The sequence below is a fragment of the Dreissena polymorpha genome, chromosome 1 (genome assembly GCF_020536995.1).
Source record: "Dreissena polymorpha isolate Duluth1 chromosome 1, UMN_Dpol_1.0, whole genome shotgun sequence".
NCBI classification, from domain to species: Eukaryota; Metazoa; Mollusca; class Bivalvia; order Myida; family Dreissenidae; genus Dreissena; species Dreissena polymorpha.
Window position 1 is genome coordinate 34,789,603 of NC_068355.1, and position 23,768 is coordinate 34,813,370.

The 23,768-nt window shown below is 34.1% G+C and overlaps 1 protein-coding gene across 3 annotated transcripts in view; it reads left to right on the forward strand.

Moving 5' to 3' along the window:
* Nucleotides 1–23,768, forward strand: part of LOC127876698 (uncharacterized) — a 238,369-nt gene that overhangs the window by 542 nt on the left and 214,059 nt on the right. For all 3 annotated transcript variants that reach the window (XM_052422124.1, XM_052422111.1, XM_052422116.1), the window contains exons 2-3: nucleotides 18,585–18,647; nucleotides 19,160–19,961. In XM_052422124.1, coding sequence (XP_052278084.1) covers nucleotides 19,627–19,961 — 335 coding nt within the window. In that variant the 5' untranslated portion in view covers nucleotides 18,585–18,647; nucleotides 19,160–19,626. The remainder of the gene's footprint in view (nucleotides 1–18,584; nucleotides 18,648–19,159; nucleotides 19,962–23,768) is intronic.

Here is a 23,768-nt window from a genome sequence, read left to right on the forward strand (position 1 = left end):
TTGAGATTTATTTACAGGTCGTCCAGCGTCTTCTCGACTACAGATGTATCGACCTGCCCCTGTGACCCTTCAGGGGCCCTGTCCTGCAAGGTCAGTTTAAAGGCTATTTATAGTATGCAAATCTTGAAATTCTGGCAGCCAATCAGAACCCACGAATTAACCGGAAGCTTATTTTCATGATGGTTGTTTGACACTATCAACACAGTCGATTATTTTGATGATAAAAGACGATAAACATTTGGAAAAAAGCAACAAATCTTAAAGAAGAAAGGTTAATTATTATTTTCATAATGAGTCATGGTCATATATTTATAAAATATTTGTAATGTAACAACTTTATGAAAATTACCAACGACTCAACCAGACTATAGTATACAGTTTATATAGTATTGACAGACCTGTACGCTGAAGCTAACCCCGTATCGAAAGTCAACCAGAGTCGTAACATATTTATGTCATGCTATAAATCAAAGAAAGCTCATTTTCTTGGATACATTTTTACATATATTGGTGAATTAATATAAATTACTGCATCGGGGAATATCTTAAAGGATCAAATGTTTCGAATGCATCTTACAATAGAATAAAATAACTCTAATCAGTCTGAAATTCACAATTTTGACGCCATTGTCGCTTTGTCATGTGACGAGTTTTCATTTGGATACTTTCGGATCGACCTTGACATTTTATGCTGAAATGGTAAACAGACTTTCGTTTTCTGAAATCTATTATTTGTGATTAACAAATTAATCTGGTGGATTATAAGACTGATTTCATTGTGAATCAGGTACTTTAAAATAATATTCACGTTGAGTTTGTATTTACACTACAATTTGTTTACAAAACAAGCAAGAATAATCTTAAATACCGAAAAATGTCATTCTGAATTTGAAAACACCTGAGCACATGGTATGTTACTAAAAATAGAAATAACGTAATATGACCGTGAAATCTCGGGAGATTCGCATTTCAATGAATACGTTACATCGCTGTTTTTCTCGATATGTAAGAGCAAAATAGATAAATTTTAAATGTTTAAGATAGTATTTTGGGAAAGAATATATAATTTAAATGTGAAGAATGTCAATCTTTCCGATCAAGTGGTTGATTTGGACCAATAACTGCATTTAAAAGCTGTTTTGAACCGGTCTTTGTTAACTGTCAACTTTTCGGGAATTTCTGGTTGACTTTCCTAATGGGGTTGGTCCATAACTATAAAGTCATGCCAGTCAAAAATCATAAAAGCGACATTTAAAGTTATGGTAGCCAGAACTATGTAAACAGTAAAGTGTAAAAAGGCTTATTTTTCACATAGGAATAGTTCAATAAATATTATGGCAAATACTTCAATTTATATGTCAACGGGCATGTAAATACTTGTAGAACAGATAAGTAAATGCTAATAAAAAAAATATTATGCAAAATGTTGCTTTTGAAGAATTATACAGTGCATGCATGAAATTATCAAAATAACAAACGGAGTTAAATTGAACAAATTCCTTTGGTCAAAATATTGTATACACTTAATGTTAGGTACTACAAATGAAAAGTCCACACAACACACACCAACAATCCTAAAATATCCAAAAGAAAAACATCAAAGAATGTCAAAAGTTAACAAAATAATTGGGAAACTACTTTTAGTATGGTGGACTTTCCAGTGAACCTTTATTGTCAAATTTACTTATTTACTCGCAATACAGTACTCATTATAGTCACGAAATGACACTAATACAAAAAATAAACTATATTACCAAAAGGCATAAACGTGTATTGTTAATTTGAAATATATAAGACTCGGAAAGACGACTAATTTGCTACCTTAAAACAAATTACAACATGTTTATGTCACTGCTCGAACACCATACCTGTTCGTCAAACACGTGGGGCATAAAACATCCGGTTTAAAGGAAGCCTACATAACAATATTTTAATTAACGATCTAGGCATAATATTTATGGGATCGAAAAATTAATTATACAAATATTGGGCACACGTTACTCCTATAAATATGAGGTCGATTTACATCGACCTCATATCGTTTAACATTATTTTGCAATAGCATCGTTCCGACATGAATTCATGTCAGAAGCTTTAACGGCATCAAATTCATATAACAGCAGGGCTCGCACTGTCGTTCGCCATTTGAGCCATTTGCGAAAATATTGAGAAATTGGCTCAAGAAAATTCTGATTTGCGAAAATGTCAAAATCTTTCAAATCTTCATTGAAATTATCCGCCATTTAAATCCAGACTGGTTTTCTATAGTTTTCTCTTTGTTTCATTAAAAGTGTTCGCAAATTGAACAATAAACGAAAACCGTTCTGCACCAGAACATGAGACATCGGTTGACCTTTTTGTTATTGAAGTGCACGTGGTAGCTGGCCAATCAAAATTGAGTTCGCTCACACATAATATTGGGTCAATCATGCGTAGACACTTGAAATACACAGTTGATATTGTCGTCTGCCTACAATTTATCGGCCGATGGCAAACGTCGTATTTAAAGATAAACAAATGACAAGAGCAACAATAAATAATTTCTCAGCTGATCACTTTAGACCTGTCTACCGACTATCGATCTGAATTAAAGGATGATCATTAAATAATTAGTTCTATGTTGATGATGTTACACCTTTCTGACGATTATTGACGTTATCGTTTGAAATAAAAGGTGATAATTAAGTTGTTTTACCCAAAAGCTATGCTATTGTAAAGAAAAATGTCAACCAAATGATATATTTATTACGTATTTGCTAGGCTACCAATTTTCATTTTCTGCAAACAAACGATATGCAAATTCTATTTCAAGTGCAGAACGCGTACAATTTTTCGGACTGTCGTTTTCGGATACACTATTTTTCGCAATCTCCACGCAAAGTTGTCGTTCCTTGCTCTCACATACAACTCTGCGAAATGCTCAGCTTGCCATTTTGTCTATAAAATAGGTGAAACCGAACAAACGCATTCAATGTATATTTGATTAGATATTTAAGATCGCATGCATTAAATTAAGAAATATGACTTTTAAATGTACGATAAATCGTGCAAAAACTTGTGAGTTTTAATGCAACTCTTTGGAACTAATTTATTGCCCATTTACGCAGATGAAATCATTCGACGCACTTCACAAATGTAAACAGTTGAACATATTTTTTTGAGTTACGTTAGGAATTGCTAGACGTGTGTATGTATGTTGGTTTCTTAACATAAAAAAAACATATCAATTTTATAATAATGAATTAAGACTGATATAAGATATCATGGTATGAGATGGTTTTCTTTAATGCAGTGAATGCAATGTAACCGTCGTGAAAGAGATTGTTTAGTATTCTGTAACCTCAATGATGAACGCTTAAAATGATCATGACATAAATGAGACGCTTTCATAACAATAGTTCGTTCTGAGCCCAACACAGAGGTGAATGTAATGTAACCATCGTGCAAGAGATTGTATTTTTCGCCGATTTAAATTTATTTTCGGAGTTCTTTATAGAAGAAATAGAATGCCGAATACACATGCGGTAATACAGACGATATGGTTTATATTATTTCGAATTGTATTCACTTGAAATTGCAATTGGAAAGACTATAATAAAGAACAATTTGTAAGTCTCTGGGTGGGGTATGGGGCTTTGCCCTTTATTCCTGTTGGGTTCCTGGTTCTAAGACCCCCGGCCTAATTTTCAGGATTTCAAATTCGGGACAACTTACTCCACTGTTAAGTGTACATGTAAAAATTAAATTATGTTAGTACTTTGAAAAGCACCATAATAATTACTTCTATATTGAAAACTGCATGTTATATTATATGTGATATGCCCTTGTTGTCATAAAAAGAAATATGAACAAGTTGATTATATATATTATTATTCTAACACCACTTTTCGCTCGCCGAAAAACGAAATTTGGTTGGCTCAAAGAAATTTTGGGCCAGCGCTAGCCCTGTAACAGCACAGAATAATCATGCAATAAATTATTAAACATAAAATATAAACATTATTTTACTAATTGCACTAGAAGAATGTTTATACAAACTTACAAGTAATGATAGTCCAGACCTTAAAACACTACCACTGTTCAAATTCCATATTGTTGCCATATAGCACTGTGTAAATTGAAAGTTGCATAATGTTACCTCATTGGTCGGTTATAAATACATTGTTTCTCTATATAAAGTATTCGATTTAGACGAAAATAATAATTTACGTGGAATGTCACATTAGTTTACCATTAAAACTTTGATCTTGCCGTGTGTGTTAATGGACGTTATTAATTATGTTATACTTATTTTTGTATTTCATTAAGAATTAGAACGTATAGCCCTTTTTGTTAACTGTTTTAAGCAAACGATTAGCGGCTTATTAAGTTAAGACACGCAAAATAGTTAAAGCGACACTTTCATTTAAAGGTTTAATGTGAACAATATTAAATGAAACCTTTTTTGGTATTAATGTATTTTATTGACATGTTAAATTCGATACTTAAATTAAAAAGGTGTTTAGTCTTTAAAAAGATGTCGCTGATATTGTTAATTTCAATAACTGTTAATATTCTCAATGTCGTATAAGAAATTGAATAGTGTCACTGAGTTGTATTCCCGCCTAAAATCCGATATCGTAAAACGCGCAACGGTTAAGAATAAGGTCTGAATACGTTTAAGTATTCAGATCTGAATATCAGCAGCTGTGCCAGCTGGGAAGCCCTGTATGGATTTAACAACCGCAAGCGAAACAACATCCTTTTTTTATGTCCCCCACTATAGTAGTGGGGACATATTGTTTTTGCCCTGTCTGTTGGTCTGTTTGCAATAACTTTTGCTAAATTGAAGATAGCAACTTCATATTTGGCTTGCATGTGTATCTCATAAAGCTGCACATTTTGAGTGGTGAAAGGTCAAGGTCATCCTTCAAGGTCAGAGGTCAAATATATATGGCCAAAATCACTCATTTTATGCATACTTTTGCAATATTGAAGATAGCAACTTGATATTTGGCATGCATGTGTATCTCATAGAGCTGCACATTTTGAGTGGTGAAAGGTCAAGGTCATCCTTCACAAGGTCAAGGTCATCCTTCAAGGTCAAACATCATATAGGGGGACATTGTGTTTCACAAACACATCTTGTTAAGTCTTGCACTTCGACTTCATGATCACAGAAATAACATTGAAATCCCCAAACCAAGATAATATTTGCATTTAGAGTAAGAAGTATGCACAAGAGTTAAATTGGTTGATAGAACGAGAAAGGGTAAGTTATCTTAAGGATTTAAGTATAGTGTATGTCCATTAATACAGTGTCGGAGACTTTTTTCGCTTTTAATGAACTATTCGATTATCAATATTATGTTTCGATGATTATTATGTCTCACTCATAATGAGCTTCTCCACCTTTATTCATGATTTAAATTTTGTTCATGTACGTTTATGTATGTTTTGTTTACTTGTGAGTGTGTGAGTGTGAGCATAGGGCTGGTGCGTATTTCTGCAATTTTGTTTTCTTTTTGTTGACTTCTTATGAAAATATGTTGTTCTCGTGGGCCCCATATGGCGTATTACAGCGTTTTTTATCCTTCTTTAACTAGTACCGGGGAACGGTACCTTTCCCAAAGCCTACAGGAGGCTTCCCAATTTTAGCACCGGACCTTTCCCAATCTCGATATCTACCGTTCCGAACGATTTTAGGTGCCGTTCCCAATAGCCAGTGCCTTTTATTTTCGCTGGAAATATCTTTTGATATTGTCGAGCCTTTCATTTTCGGCCATTTATTTTCGCCGGACATTGTTGCGTAGAAAGTAAACAAAACTTTTCAAATGGGGCGCAACTCTAACCACTGTGTAAAATGTGAATGGATTACATAACCGCGACGAGTGATCGATATTTCCCGTGAAAGAATTCCATCGCTAAGACCAGTCTTCCTTACATCAATAAACTTTCTCAACACTAATTTTTCGTTGACATTAAAAAAAAACATAACCGTATTGAGTTAAATGCGCATATTACTTCTATGTATAGTTTTTTAAGTGTCAAATCCGGACAGTAACTATTCGGATACGGATATAAACAAATAAAAGTTTAACATAAAATTAAAAATAATGAGACATGGGTGTAAAATCCTATAGTTATTTACAACATATACATAAGCATTTAATGGCAGATGATCTTTATATCTTATTTGATGATTTGAAAAAAAATCAAAACAAAATATAAGACTTACCTTTGCAAATTATTGTTAAAGCATTCCACTCTAAAAAACTCATTTTGGTTACGTGTGACTATTCTCACTGTCTATTGTTAAAAGATGTCAAACCAGTACAAAATCGATTGTTGTTGTTTTTGTTTAGTTTTTAAGTTTTTAATTTAACTCACATGAAACTTTGCAGGGCTTGTAAGACTTTTAAGGGCTAAAACAAAATTATTAATATTATTTTTTATGCAACCTCAGTGCTTATGCCTATCACTGGAAGATATTTTTTTCCAATTGACGGGCACATTCTAACTGAAGTGGCAATAACACAATTTTCACATGACATGATACGATAGTCATTATGTCAAAATATCATAACCGTACTGTTGTTTTTCTGTCAAAACCTAGAGTTTAAAATGCTTTGTGATGCAGAATATAGCCCCTAATGATAGATTACATGCATTTTAAAGGTTCCCAATTCATTGATTTCACGACTCGTTTTTTCCCAATTTGAAGATTTCACGACTCGAAAAATTCCCAATTGTAGGGGTACAGGTACCTTTCCGCTTTGGGGAAAAAAACGCTGTATTAGATCGAAATAAACACCTATCATATATTCTTTAAAAAAATGTTTTATTAACCCTTTCCTTGACAGGTACGCGTTTCTACGACCCTATCGATTCCCTGTCAAATACGCGTATCTACGCCTGTATCGATTCCATGTTATCTACGCATTTCTACTACCCTATCTATTACTTGATATATACGCGTTTTTACGCTGCACGATTTAATTTGCTATTTAAATGCTTAAAATGACGTTTTAAGTGTAACAGAAATGCATATACACCTGCGTTCATCATTTTTCTAAACTGTCGAGTAAACATCCGGTAATGTTGCTATTTAAAGTTCTGATGCAATTGGCGACCAATCAAGACGAGGGTTTACCATTTGACATGCGTAAATCACGTTCCGGGATGTGCGCGCTTTGGGCATTTCGTAATGTCCTAAAATAGCTGCTATTCTTGAACCGTATTTAATTTGGACATTTTCCGAAAACGTATTAATAACTGGGTTTAAATCGATTTCATTCTTATTGTTTGATTCCATTATATCGTAAATGTTTGTTTCCGAGATCATATACGAGAATTACATCGATATGTTAAATGGCAAGACTCAAATGTTTTTACAAACGACACGTGCTTATCTAAAGTTTGTGTTTCGTAATACACAGGATATTGGATTATCTGTGCTTGATTGGGCAATAAAACAAAGACGCAGTCGGCAGTCTTTAATATGCCTTTGAACTGACCAACATAATAATTAATAGCGCACGTGCTAATCTAACATTTAGGGATAAGAAACACGGGTTCTAGACACTTTGAATAAACATGTTTACCGGACGCAGCAGTAGTCTTCAGATGACGTTGGCGCGCGTGCCATGTTACCTCGGCGTTTTGTAATTTGGTACACGAATACACGGGTTTGTCGGCGACTTCCGGGTTATAAAGTTATATGTCGGCGATCAGATTATAAACTGGAGTATTTGATAATAAAGTAGCCGCTTAAAATTGGAATTTTGCAAATAAATACACGAACTGAAAACTTATTGAAGACGCCGACATTGCCGGATTTAGATCGGTAATAAAATGCAAAATGCAAATTAATTATATGAATATTCATGGCACATTATGCAACATCCAATTAAATTGTTACCGGTATCTATAAATGTTTATAAATCATTTGGTGAATTAATGTAATAGAAATACCAAGTATTGTACGAATTTTATAAGAAATAATACAATTGATTTTGAAAATGCACGAAGTTGTTTAAGAAACTCTGTGTTTTTCTATAGTTATTTATAAGAATTTACATGAATATTGAGGCTTGCAGAATGAATTTATAAACTAAAAAAATCTTCAAGAAAGAAGAATTGTAGTTTGGAAAGTAAGAAAAAAAATTAATATTCCAAAATATAATTATTTGTATTTGATTGAACACACCAACTTCGCAAAGTTTCTATTTGAGCTGGAAAGAGATTTGCATTTAAACCCAGTAAAACACACAATTGTCAACTTTGCATGACTATAATTGACCAATAGATTAAGGTAGAAACATACAGTTTACACCACAGGAAAGGAAATTTTATAAGCTTAAACTTTCATATGTGTATTTTTCAATAATATTTCAATTTTTATGAGAATATCAGGTTCAAAAGCAATGAGGGTCATAAAACAGCGTTTTTCCAATAATGCCCGTAAAGATGGGGTACTGATATTGATAAGATGGCTATCAGCCACTGGTCAGCAGGCAGCTAGGTCTTGTGGTAACTGGAGAGGCTTATATTGGCTAAATGGCTGTCAAGGAAAGTGTTAAAGGGGCCTTTTCACAGATTTTTGGCGTGTTTTGAAGTTTGTCATTAAATGCTTTATATTGATAAATATAAACATTAGATCTTAAAAGCTCCAGTAAACAATCAAGAATAAAATTTAAAAAAAGGGAAAAAAAAAAGTAGCCCTGGAGGCCTGGAGTAAAAACCAATTAGACCGCTCGGCCATCCTTCCAAATATATATAAGCGACCTATTTTAAGCTTTATATAAGCAATCTTCGTAGTTTTACAAAATTAAACGACAAAAACAGAATTCTCCAAATTATTCAATCGTTTGGCGTTGCAACACTTTATAATTTTCTGGTTTTTAAATCGCCAAAAGATGCATATAATGGCTATATTAGACCATGGTACAGGCTTTTTCCGCCCCATGCCACGGGTCCGAAATTCGGCCCCATTCCCAATGCAAATCTGGTAGTTTTTTTCCCAATTGAAAAAAAAATATTCCCAATTCCCCAAAAAAAAAAAAAAAAAAAAATTTTTTTTTTTTTTTTTTACCTTAAAATATATAAGTTAACCTGATCCGGTGTAGAAAATAGAAAGTGTTGCATAATTTAAGAATCTGTTGCCTTGAATTTGTTTTAAAGACTGTAAAATATGTTATTATTATTTAAGACTTTCCTTATTTTCCTCAAAATCCGGCGCTTCGCACGATTTTTTTCAACTCAAAAAAGGCCAGGCCTTTTCCCCAAATTCAGATTAAAAAACCTGCAGTTATCTCACATGTTCATAATACTTTGTAAAATTTTAATAATAAGTTATCAAAATAGTCGTTATTTACCAGTTAACGGCTTCTTTGAAATATAAGAAACACTATTTACATGCGATAATTTTTCCCAATTGAGCCAATTTTGCGAATAATTTTTTTCCCAAAATGGGGGTTTTCACGACGCGAAATTCCCAAAATTTCAGTGTGTCGTTTTCCCAAAATGGAGCGGAAAAAGCCTGTGGTAAATGTTCAGTATAACTGTTTCCTCACAAAAAATCATAACTAAAACGAAAATTTGCGAATCTGAAACAACTTTTTTCAATTTTGTCAATTTACCAAAACGTAAAAAGATCCCTTTTAGTATTATGCCGTGTTTGCTGTCAAACACATTTTTATTAAAGAATACATTTCATAACGTTGCGCAACAATTAATGATGCATACAACTGGTAGTTTAAACACACACATAAAGGTTTCATTTAATTTAAGAGTACAGAAAGCTAAAAAGTGATGTGGTTTGTTGTACAACAACAATTGGTTATGTGTAACCTATTCAAAAAATAATTTCGTTCAAGATAATTCAATGTATTTCTATAAATGACAAACACACTTGGTGTTGTGTATATTTATTATGTCCCCCACTATAGTAGTGGGGGACATATTGTTTTTGCCCTGTCTGTCTGTTGGTCCATTGGTCTGTTTGCGCCAACTTTAACATTTTGCAATATATTTTGCTATATTGAAGATAGCAACTTCATATTTGGCATGCATATGTATCTTATGAAGCTGCACATTTTGAGTGGTGAAAGGTCAAGGTCATCCTTCAAGGTCAGAGGTCAAATATATGTGGCCAAAATCGCTTATTTTATTAATACCTTTGCAATATTGAAGATAGCAACTTGATATTTGGCATGCATGTGTATCTCATGGAGCTGCACATTTTGAGTGGTGAAAGGTCAAGGTCAAGGTCATCCTTCAAGGTCAGAGGTCAAATATATGTGGCCCAAATCGCTTATTTTATAAATACTTTTGCAATATTGAAGATAGCAACTTGATATTTGGCATGCATGTGCATCTCATGGAGCTGCACATTTTACACAAGGCAGGGTCTTCCCCAGGCCATTTAAGCGCCCCTTGCCGGGGCGCTTGAATTTCGAAATTAGAGTCCCCGGGGCGCTTGAAATTTTCCGATCAGTGTATTCTTCAGTAAAAGAAAGTGGAGATTGTCAAAAAAAATCGAGGTTTCCCTATCAGTGTATCAATATTCCCTGTTTTAAAAGAGCACTCGGTACCTACTTTCACAAGTAATCGCCATAAACACCACATGGGGTAATGGATAATCCACTGATAAGAGAATTGCATGACGCGCGTATCGATTATTCTAGCCACATTACACGGTCATTTAAATGCTGACAAGGACGTATCTGGTAACTTTCCAGTCGTCAAACTGTGAAGTTCATCGTCCAATCGGTAACGCGAATGCTTATTAGGGCGGGGTTAACTATCGACCATTATTTTTGATTGACGTCGGGCATGACGTACGAGTTTATCGCAGCTTGATTAGCAAGAAGTCGTACCATTTGAGTAATATAAAACCGGTTATTAGTACAGTACAGAACATTAAAGACGGTTTCGGGCATCATCATCACACCTTTTTACTGTAAACAAGTGTTACCTATGACTCATAATACGAGAAATTAATTGCAAGTGGTAAACAATTAATTATTATAGCGAGTAAGTTGTGCAAATGACTCCCGGTTACAATTATGTGATAACAATTTATTTAATTCCAGTACATGTATATTTCAACATGTCCATTTATAGAACTGATTCACCTCGTTTTTCTGACATTTATTCGACACGTAATGCGCTTTAACAAATTTTCGTTGAATTAATAAAGCACACTTGTAAATGTTTCGTCCGATAATCGATAGTTAGAAGACTGATGATGGCAACCGGTCGTGATCCTCGTGGACAACGTGAATTTCATGCATAATTCCTTCAAAACATTTATTCGACTCGTAAAGTGTGTAAACAAATTATCGTTGAATTTATAACGCAACGGTTAATATTTGTTGAAATCTCAAATGAGAATAATTAAATTTGTAATCCGAAACTCATTACCGTAGGTCGATGTTAACGCGTTTTTAATCCGAAACACACTTCCGAATGTAAATGTTACCGCAACGTTAAATATTTTTGCTTCAAATTAGCAGTGCAAATTTATTTTGTGTCGAATCTTTTTTTCAATTAAAAAGAGCGCGAAAATTATGTAGCATGTACAACGTCGCGTCTATTGCATACAAATGGTGTGTATTGAGCGTTTTAACAAGCACGTGCTACCGTCGTTTTCCTATAGCAAATTGAGTTCAACTTAAACTTCAGTTTTTCTTGTTAAATCTTTGCTTATGCATAAAATTATCATTAATTAGACATAAATGTGAGCGATTACCTCTTAAAAGTGTAAAAATTGTGCTTTTAAACCACTTATGTAAATTTTTAAAAATAAACGTACACACCACACGAAGTGTGTTTGTCGTTTATAGAATTACATTGAATTATCTTGAACGAAATTATTTTTTGAATAACAAACCACATCACTTTTGAGCTTTCTGTATTTTTTAATTAAATGAAACCTATATGTGTGTGTTAAAACTACCAGTTGTATCACGGAGTGTATATTGATAGGAGATGATTCGAGTATTTGACCCTTACTGTAGTAAATTCAATCTTATGCAAAAACTATTCATTCGATTTTATTGGTTTATACGTTATCTTGTTGCTTATTAATTCCTCTTTCAAAAAATATACGTGTTAGTATACTCCCGTTGCTATTAATGGATTTATAGCGAGATAAACACAAGAAATACACATTTTATGTTTTACGACAGCGCGTTTTACCGTGTTGTGGCTATCGATCTTGTACAATTAGCGTAAAGCGAAGCGCCGAGGTTATACATTTTGATGTACCCACTCACGTCTTTTGTTGAATTATAGTTTCATTTCTCGGCCGATTTTGACAAATTATATATCATTAGAAAGCTTACGTTCCGTAGTAAACAGATATATAAAGTATATATTAAGTGTTTCTTCTGATTTCGACAGCCCGGCGAGTTATAACTTTAACTTTTGCAAATATCATACCGTATTGGAGTTTTAGAATCTAGATTTACGGTTGACATGTTCGTACTTAATACCAATTTGTAGCGTTTATATTTGGAGTTCAGTTTTAAAAATTACATCTTGCTTAGGAGAATAGAATTCTGTATACGATAGAAAAAAATTGTTTAAAAAACGAAAGTAATTAAGGAATGAAGGCGGAAGAAAGTAGCGCGCGTTCCTAACGCACTGAACTGATGCTACGATCTTGGCGATTATGCTTTGGCTTAGAAACCGGCCATTGAATTTCCTTTGCCATGATTATTATATTTTTGATGGAATATATTGTGGTATTTTGTTCACGAAACATATCAATAAAGCTTATTATAAATAAATCTTAACAAATTAACGATTTCAGCTCTTGTTTATAACACAGAAAGGGTTATAACTTTATGATGAAACAGCTTTTATAGTGGATCCTCTCGATTTTATTCGGCTTTGCATGCATACTTGAAATAAAATGGGTGTCAAAAACATTCATCGTTTGCTGTTAATTATCAACGAGGGACTTATGTATAATTATATGAAATGTTATTTACCTTAAATTATCAATTTATTAAAGATTCTTGAATATCACGGTCGGTGTTACGCATTTCGTATTTTGACATTAGGGCATCATGTCCAACTATTCAAAATCATATTTTTTTTCACTGGGACGGTGACGGCTTAGATTTAGACAGGCAGACAGATAGTTTATTCAGACTTATACAACAGTACATCGTCTTCAACTCAAATATATAAATTATTTTTAGACGAATTGTTAGGTGATTACACATATAGCAGTGATGATTCTGAGAATGTTGCCATGTTTCTTATCCGTGTAATCTAGAGTCCGCGGTTTGAGCATTTTTATCGCGGTGTTCAATAAAAGATATCTCAATAATCTTGTTTATCGATAGATCTGTGGTTTTATTGCCCCTGTGTTCAGCACAAACCAATTATCTCTTTATGATCAGATACTGTGCCGACCAATACTAAATAGCACTATGGTGTCATACGCCACAGCAGGGACCTATACTTGTGATCATGGAGTCTTAGTGCAAGACTGAAAAAAGTATGTTGTTTCGCTTGCGGTTGTTAAAGCTAAAACGGGGCTTCCCAGCTGGCACAGCTGCAGATATTCGGATTTGAATACCTAAACTTATTCAGACCTTATTCTTAACCGTTGCGCGTTTTACAATATCGGATTTTAGGCGGGAATACAACTCAGTGAAACTATTCAATTTCTTATACAACATTAAGCATATTAACAGTTATTGAAATTAACAATATCAGCGACATCTTTTTAAAGACTAAACACCTTTTCAAGTATCGAATTTAACATGTCAATAAAATATATTAAGGCCAAAAAAAAAAATAGTCTTGGTTCAGGGAACCCGACCGACCCTATTTTTTGCCCCCGACCCTAACGATTTTTTGGTCCATGGAAAAAAATCTGATGGCGAAAATGCTAAAATCTCGTAAAATTTCATTGAAAACAGCCACCATTTAAACCTGGATTGGTTTTCTATATTTTTCTCTTTGTTTCAATGAAAGTGTTCGCAATTTGAACAGTGAACAAAAACCGGTCTGCACCTGTATACGAGACATTGCTTGACCTTATTGTTATTGAAGTGCGCATGCTAGCTGGCCAATCAACATTGAGCTCGCTTACACATGAAATAACGTTGTTGAATGAAATGTAAAAATGGGTGGAGCCATGGAGTAATATTCGGTAATTCATGCGCAGACACTGTGCACTTTGAATACACAGTTAAAATTGTCGTCTGCAAACAAAATAGCGGCCGGTCGCAAATGTCGTATTATTAAAGATTAAAAATGAAAAGAAGCGTGACAATAATTTAATTATTTCCAAGCTGTCTATTGATCTGAATTTAAAAGTGATAATTAAATAATTAGTTCTATGTCGATGATGTTACAACTTTCTGTCAATTTCCAATCAAATGAAAAGATGATAATTAATTAATTTGTTTCTTTTACTCGCACACTATGCTAACTGACAGCAGCGTATTTTAATCAAATGAAAATGTGAAAAACACGCGCGGTTTAATTGTAATTAAAGTTTCGTATTTTTAACACATAGGAAGAGTCATTCATCTAGTCTACTATAAAAATGGAATTAACCACTTTGTCTCTACAGTCGCTAACATGGCGTCTTTAACCTTAAAGCGTCTTTGGACGAAAAAGAGTCATAAAAAAAATAAATTAAAACACAAAACACTAGAGCATTCCAAGAGTCATGGAAACTTGACAACAATTGGCTTCGCTTTGATAATGAATCAAAATCAATGTACTGTGACGCCCTTAGCCTGTACAAACCAATAGCAACATTCAAATTTATGTACACTGCTCACTTCCTGTGCGATGCGCTCAAACCCATTGCCATTTTATAAAAAAATGTACCAGAAGAAAGACTTGTGCTATTCTGAGGTTACCCTCCTTTTGACAGCCACTATTCAGACTCTTGAGCACCTGTCGGAGACTAGGTCAGGTCTCATGATGAAAAAAATTCTGAAGGTCACACCCCAAACACCAGAGACTGATAAAGATGGCTTGTTCACTTTTGAATATGAAGGTCACACTATTACAGACAGACAAACAAAAAATGGTTGGCTCAAAGAAATTTTGGGCCAGCGCTAGCCCTGAAGAAGTGCATAAAGAGCTAGGAATATTGAATAATATACAACGACTAAATACCACATGTGCAATGTTAATCATTTGGTCAGTGTTTAAACAATCATGGGTGCATTAACTGACCCTTTTTCACCCTGAAATCAGTCGACTGGTAAAAAAAAAAAAAAAAAAAAAAGAAAAACCTACCTACCCTCCTACATTTTTCTGGCCATGTTCCCTGAACCAAGACTATTTTTTTATTTGGCCTAATGCCAAAAAAGGCTTCATTTAATATTGTTCACATTAAACCTTTAAATGAAAGTGTCGCTTTAACCATTTTCGGTGTCTTATTTAGCCGGGAATCGTTTGCTAAAAACAGTTAACAAAAAGGGCTACACGTTCTAATTCTTAATGAAATACAAAAATAAGTATAACATAATTAATAACGTCCATAAACACACACGGCAAGATCAAAGTTTTAATGGAAAACTAATATGACATTCCACGTAAATTATTATTTTCGTCTAAATCGAATACTATATATAGAGAAACAATGTATTTATAACCGACCAATGAGGTAACATTATGCAACTTTCAATTTACACAGTGCTATATGGCAACAATATGGAATTTGAACAGTGGTAGTGTTTTAAGGTCTGGACTATCATTACTTGTAAGTTTGTATAAACATTTTTTTAATGCAATTAGTAAAATAATGTTTATATTTTATGTTTAATAATTTATTGCATGATTATTCTGTGCTGTTATATGAATTTGATGCCGTTAAAGCTTCCGACATGAATTCATGTCGGAACAATGCTATTGCAAAATAACGTTAAACGATACGCGACCTCATATTTATAGGAGTAACAACAGGTCAGGGGATTGACGCATATTCCAGGGTTCGCCAAAACCGTCGGTCCGCCGGTCCTGACCGGCAAATTTTTCTCAGGACCGACAAGTTATTTAAGATAATCGGTCCGACTGACCGACACAATCGGATGAAAAATGGTTTCAAAAAGATCACTCAAATTGTATAATGTGCTATTGGATTAATATAAGGTAAATGCTTTTTGTTCAACTTCTGTCAAAATCCTTTTTTTCTTACCTTCATTTTGATGTTTAAAGTTGGATTAGAATTGACTATCACATCCGAGTTCAAAATCAATGGTCTATGTTAAAAAAAGCAACCGAGTGCGTCCGCCATTTTGTTTGTTCCATTTAATTTCTCCGCAACAAAAACCGCATGAACACTTGTTTCAACAGGCATTTGTGAGCATTTCTGTTAAATAGTTTCATTATTATATTGATATATTTTTATTTACATACCAACAATTTCTGAATCAAAATTAGATTTTTCACCCGATGTACTATATTTCGGATATTTTAAAATTCGGACATAGGGATATTTATGTGTTGATTTGTTGTTGATAGTTTGTAGCAATATGTTTTGGGTTATTTCAGACAACAAGAATGAATGGTGGTAATTATCATGGGCTTTTCTATCAAGAAATAGGTGTGAAATGCATTAATTTAATTGAACCTGGAAATCAACCACCTCAGCTAAGAGAAAATATTTTAACAATAGGTGTTGTTTTAGACCTTGTGAATTGGCTAATAAACAGAAATTGAAGTCATCCAAAGTAGTGTGAATGGCTGTGCGCATTTAAGTCAAACTTGATTGGATGTCACCCTAACTTTTCAAGAACACGGATTTGTAGAGCTGTGGAGGTTAAAAAACAGTTTGACAAAAAGAAGTCTAAAAAGTATGCCTTTGGTTTATATGTGGTTTATTATTAATATAATAATTGTTTAATAATATAGACATTGGACATGGTTTGAACTTTTATTGTATTTTAATGTGATCAAAACCAATAAACATCTTAAAGGTACTTCTTTTGTTGTGATTTGCTGTTATAGTTTAGTCGGACAGTGGGACTGACAGAAACTGTTTCGGACTGACAAAAAATTCAAGTCTGTCAGTCCGAATGACTGACAGATTTTTCAAGTTTTGGCGAACCCTGTATTCAGAGGCAATATTTCATCAAATCTATAAATAGTCACTTAAAAAATGGCAAGGTTTGTGTTAAAGAAATAACTGAAAGCTTTTATCGTAAATATTTACCAGAAAGAGATTGATAAAAACGGAATAAACGGGATTATCAGGTAATAAAAAGAAACTTGAAAAATAGTAAGTATACAGTAATAGAGTCGGGTTGAAACGGATGTATTGGGGAATCGTTTGAGTCGGGATTATACTATCTGTGCGGAAAAGTTTTAAAACAATTAAACAATATTAAAAAAAAATTTTTTTTAAATGACTGGGGGATTTTTTTGAAGAGTCATAGCGCACCAAATGACGTCTTTTGACGCTGTTTTTAACCAGGTTTTCCGAAGGAAAAAACTGGTTATTAGATTGGCGAATGCGGGCGGGCTGGCTGGCGGGCTGGCGGAATAAGCTTGTCCGGGCCATAACTATGTCGTTCATTGTCAGATTTTAAAATCATTTGGCACATTTGTTCACCATCATTGGACGGTGTGTCGCGCGAAATAATTACGTCGATATCTCCAAGGTCAAGGTCACACTTTGAGTTCAAAGGTCAAAAATGGCCATAAATGAGCTTGTCCGAGCCATAACTATGTCGTTCATCGTCAGATTTCAAAATCATTTGGCACATTTGTTCACCATCATTGGACGGTGTGTCGCGCGAAATAATTACGTCGATATCTCCAAGGTCAAGGTCACACTTTGAGTTCAAAGGTCAAAAATGGCCATAAATGAGCTTGTCCTGGCCATAACTATGTCATTCATTGTGAGATTTTAAAATCATTTGGCACATTTGTTCACCATCATGGGACGGTGTGTCCCACGAAAGAATCACGTCAATATCTCCAATGTCAAGGTCGCCACGACTAAAAATAGATTTAAAAAAAAACAAACTTACAAAGGGGGTTAATTTTTTTTGGTCATTTCAAAAGTTCAGTTTGAGTTTTCTCCCTTTATCAGATTTTTTTTTCACAATGAAAACCTGGTTTTGTGACAATTTTGTCCCTTGTTCTTTGAGTTATAACGCACAACAGAACGTGAATTGACACGTTAAATTTTAAAAAAATCAACGTCGGTAGGGGACACCCCTCCCGAACCCAACCCCGGTCGGCCTTGGGGCGCCTGAACAAATTCCTGGGGAAGGCACTGCAAGGTCAAGGCCATCCTTCAAGGTCAAACGTCATATTGGGGGACATTGTGTTTCACAAACATATCTTGTTGAACTCATTTTTCATCTGATTGTGTCGGTCAGTCAGACCGATTATCTTAAATCACTTGTCGGTCCCGAGAAAAAATTGCCGGTCTGGACTGGCAGACCGACAGTTTTGGCGAACCCTGATTGTCATTGACATCCAGAGCCTTTTTTAATGTTCAACTCACATGATTTCGCGAATGACAGCAAAGAAATAAATTCACTTTTAGAAAGCAACTTATACACTGAGTTGAAACACCATAATATCTGTTTGCATGCTCGAATTTACAGCACCAGCAGGTTAAAAGAGGAGAGACTGAAGTGAAAGAGAAAGGGACTCAATTCCATAAATTGGTAAGAATTGTAGAAATTGTATCAATGTGTTGAATGATATATTTTTAACTCATTATTATGCCCCCCCTTTGAAGAAGAGGGGGTATATTGTTTTGCACATGTCGGTCCGTCCGTATGTCCTTCCGTCCGTCCACCAGATGGTTTCCGGATGATAACGCAAGAAAGCTTACGCCTAGGATCATGAAACTTCATAGGTACATTGATCATGACTTGCAGATGACCCCTATTGATTTTCAGGTCACTAGGTCAAAGGTCAAGGTCACAGTGCCAAAGAACGTATTCACACAATGGCTGCCACTACAACTGACAGCCCATATGGGGGGCATGCATGTTTTACAAACATCCCTTGTTTTTAAGGTTTTTGATGCTGCGTTTGTGTATTTATGATTATTTTTGTCATTTTTGTACCTAAATCTTATTTGAGTAGTTGAGTCATATAAAATAAATGTTAAGGCCACTAGAACAGAACTATTGTTTTATTGTTAAGCATTTTATTGTTTTATATATTTCAGATCCTGATTTATACTGTAGGATTAACTGCTATTTGAATTTTCGTCTGCATGTATTTCATAAAGGACTGAAAAGCATTCCTACATTATTAAAAGAAGTGAACTGTGAACTATCTTATTTATGATTTCTTGTTTATTGGGATACAACACAGCCGTAACCATCGGGGTTACAGTATTATAGACTATTTTAACAGAATTATACTTCAACTACATGTACTTAAACATGTAAAACTTCATACACTAAAGTATCAAAATTGGCGACAGGTTCATTTCTTATGTTTTGAAACGTTGGCCTATGGTTGAAAAGTTTTATCGCACATCTTGTGTTTGAATTTATCTGTGTTTCAGTGTTAATTTTAACTTCTAAGGTTGATAAACTTTTGGAACTAGCTTTATTTCTTTCATATTTCACAAGAAATATACTTGAACGATTTGAACAAAAAGGTTTTAACATTATAAACAGTAACAAAATGGCAACAGGTTCATTGTCTTCGGTTCCAAAACGTTTGCGTATGGTTGAAGACTTTTCTTGCACACGTTGTTTAGAGCAGAATCTTACGGAATCTGCAGACATTTATTGTGAAAAATGTTTAAGGTTTTATTGTAATAAATGTGTTATCCTGCATAGTCAGTTTTTTACAAAACATATGACATGTGGAAGGGAGGATATTAAGAAATGGCCAGTTTCTAAGGCAGTGGAAGATTTTCTCAGGAAGTGTGAGGTGCATGAGGATGAAACACTGACACAGTTTTGCCATGACCACAGTCAGCTGTGCTGCTCTGCATGTGTTGGAATAATTCACAGGTATCTCACACATTATATTCCGTTAGTTATTAATAATTAACAGCGCTTTCGCTAGCTTTTTAAAGTTGGAAGTCCTGACTACCAAACCATAAATTTTGGACGTCCCAAACATAAATTTTGAAATCCCACTTTTATTTCATAATTTTAATAGACCCTACCGATTGTGATTTCAATGAATACAAACATGTTCCTTAAATCTATAAATAAACATATAATATTGATAGATCTTTGCATATTCCAACTCTATCCATTACCGGATAATCCAGTATTATTACGATTTATATTTTCAATACCAAAATACAGCCAATATTGACAATGAATGTGTCAAAGAATTTCATAAACTCAAATGTCCGCCATTTTACACGAGTGCATATACAAATTGAATTGTGGGATGGGGGAATTCCCATTGAACATTTGTGAATCAGGTGACGCAATTTGAGAGCATCGAGAACAGTGAATTTTTTTAACCGTGAGTCCTGCGTTCTGGACTCATAAAAATATCTGGGGATGCAAAGTTTTGAGTTATGTGAGTCCCAAAAATGCATAGAATTTTCATAAAAAAATAATAAAGTTTAATACTTGGACTCACAGTCGCAGGGGTTTTCAGCCTTTTATATCATGAGCCTATTAAAGGGCCCTTCCCAATTGAAAATTTCATTAAAATCATGCAGTTTTTCCAAAGAGCCTTACTGACACCAGCATTTTCATTTCCCAAAGCAGTAATTTTAGCGAGAATTCTTCCCAAAATCCATAGGCTAGGGCCTCTTTCCAATGAAGCGAGGAAAACCCGACTCCTTATTTCGATTCAGGGACTCATCGATTTGCAGGTTATGGAGTCCCAGGACTCAGACGAGAAAAATTGTAAAAAATCACTGCGAGGACCGATCATCAGGGATTTCAATAGATTTTAAACCAGGAGTCATCAATGCCCCTGGACTGAAATTGGGGTCAATTTTGAAGCGCGTTTATTGTGTTTTTGTCTGAATTATTCATTTTTTTAAATAAAAATATGCTCTAAGAGTAACACAATATCTTAAAAAGTTATATTGCTTTATTAAATAAAAATACCATGATAAATAACACAACATATTTTAATGAATTGGTACACAAAGATAAGGACAAAATATCAATAATTTGTGTGAAAAAAATGGACTGAGGACTTTTAAGATTTAAAAAACAAAACAAGTTCATTTTACAAATTTTTATTATTTCTATCACTATACTATGTAAAAACAATAAATGCTCATTAAATCTACTTCTTAATAACACATTTAAGTCTTTAACACATTTAAGTAATTTAAGATATGTACCGGTAGCAACGTTCCATCACATATTTATCCTCATTATATTATCATCATCCCTATGATAGCTTTTGTACAAAAAACACATCTAAATGCATGGAACATCTAGTATATCTATTACTGTTTATCCGATTATTATACATGTCCGAAATATATCAGTTTAAGAATGCCTTACCAGTAGTAGTTTAACTTAAATAATCCGAATTGTCCTTGTTGTTATCTGGTTTAACAAACCTTACCAAATGTTTGTGACATCCAGTTAATGCTTTCTCCATTATTAGATCACCATTACTTGTAATTTGAATCACCATTTTTGAATTGAACGCAGGTTAAATGTTAATTTACATTGAATACATCCGCCATTTACAATGTCAATGGTCATGACGTAGCAATTTAATTCTACATTTATGCATGTTTGCACTATATTCATTTCTTTTTTTTATAATTAAGTATGTTTGACAATTTTAAATTGAAATAGAATTGAGATATAATAATCATGAGAAACATCTTAAAAATATATATATATATATAAATTGTTGTGTTTAAATCGGGGAATTTCCCCCCCCCCCCCCTCCCCCCTCCAAATTCTTCTTTGGGGAAAAATGGACTACTATTTGATTGCTGAATAAAAACTTCGTAGCGCAGAGGTCTCTACTATCTTTTATTTATTTAATGTGGAAAAATTTTCTCTAACTAAAAAACTACTTAATGACCCTTCATCTACAGCGCTACGTTCGTTGAGATTTGTCAGTATTGATCTGCGAACAAATGTAAACTTATTGCATAGCTTCACATGGTTTTGGCGTGTATTCGGCCGCCTGTGCGCTGATTGGCTAATACGCTTACCAAGAAGAATTTGAATGAGAGCTGGAAAAATCAATATTGGCCACTCGCTGAGAAATTCATTGAAAACAGTAGCTCTTAGGCGGAGTAAACGGACTGAATGACCCGATTTACTGTTGACATTTGTAGGTTTTGTGTATTTGAAAATAGCGTTTGTGTTTAGATCCACTTTATTCCTACAGTATCAAAGCTATTGCTTTCATACTTGCAACACTTATTAACTATCATAAGTAGGGCTGTCACGATTCACCGGTATACCGGTATATCGCGGTGCGTGTCGTGAAAAAAATCGCACCGCGGTACGGCGTTGCCGCACCGGTTTTTTTAATATCATTATATTAGCACAGATATAAATACATTACATAATTATTTTGATATAGATATCGTTTTGAAAAATGTAGAAGCGATTCAAAAGGGCTAAAAAATAATCCGTTAATATCCAGGTCAAGCAAGCGCTTCCACTTGTAGATGTTTAACTTTCACGTTTAAAATACGGCGATGTATGGGTCCGTACCGTTTTTGGAATTAGGGACAGATTTCCTTTGCAAATAAGTTCATAATTATCCAAAAGATGTTTATTCTATTTCTTATTTTCTTTCTTTAGTATATCGATCGTTCAAAGCATGGCACTTCCGAATCATGTTATCTTAAGATTCTGAATAAGTCGGGAAGAGTCAGAACGCTACGGATTTTCAATACTGGGCCCGCTGACTCCGCATTTTGAACATGCCCTTGAAGCATTTGATTTACACAGATCGTAGTCACAGCTATTGTAAACAGCATGGCGGACATTTTAGAAAAAGACGCGAACAATAACAATGACTACTTCTATCAAGTTTATTACAGTTTCTTTTACAGTTTCTAGTCATACTATGATACCAGTGTTTTCTGATTATTGAGTTTAATAAAGTTTGTAAAACTTGTTATTCTGCTGTTTTCTTCACATATACATACTCTGTAAAATATCGCGGTACGTACCGCGATAGAGTGTTGCTGTACCACGATATACCGCGGTACGCTCACGGCGTATCGTGACAGCCCTAATCATAAGGGCACTGTGCAGGCAAAGTTATGTAACTCTGACTGGCATTTGGACGGAATTATGGGCCCTTTATACTTAGAAAATTGAAAATTTGGTTAAGTTTTGTGTTTTGGTCCACTTTACCCCTAAAGTATCATAGAAAATGCTGTCATACTTGGAACACTCGCAAACTATCATAAGGGTACAGTAAAGGGACAAGTTGCATAACTCTGGTTGTCATTTTTACGGAATTATGGCCCTTTTTTGACTTAGTAACTTTGAATATATGGTTAAATTTTGTGTTTCGATCCACTTTACTACTAAAGTATCAAGGCTATTGCTTTCAAACTTAAAATACTTTCATGCTATCAGAAGGGAATTTTTTTTTGCATTTTTTTTGCATTTTTGGAAGATAATGTAATAAATGTCCACACCCCACACTTTACACCCATCTTCACTCCACCCCTCCCTCCTTTGTGATTAAAATTGAGAGTCCCTTCACCTTTAAAAAGAAAATAGATGAGCGGTCTGCACCCGCAAGATGGTGCTCTTGTTTTTTTAAAGTTGTCATTTTTCTTATTTCGCTTAGTATAAAGTAAATTGCAAAATATTATTCATATATTCCCAATTTTTAAAAATCAT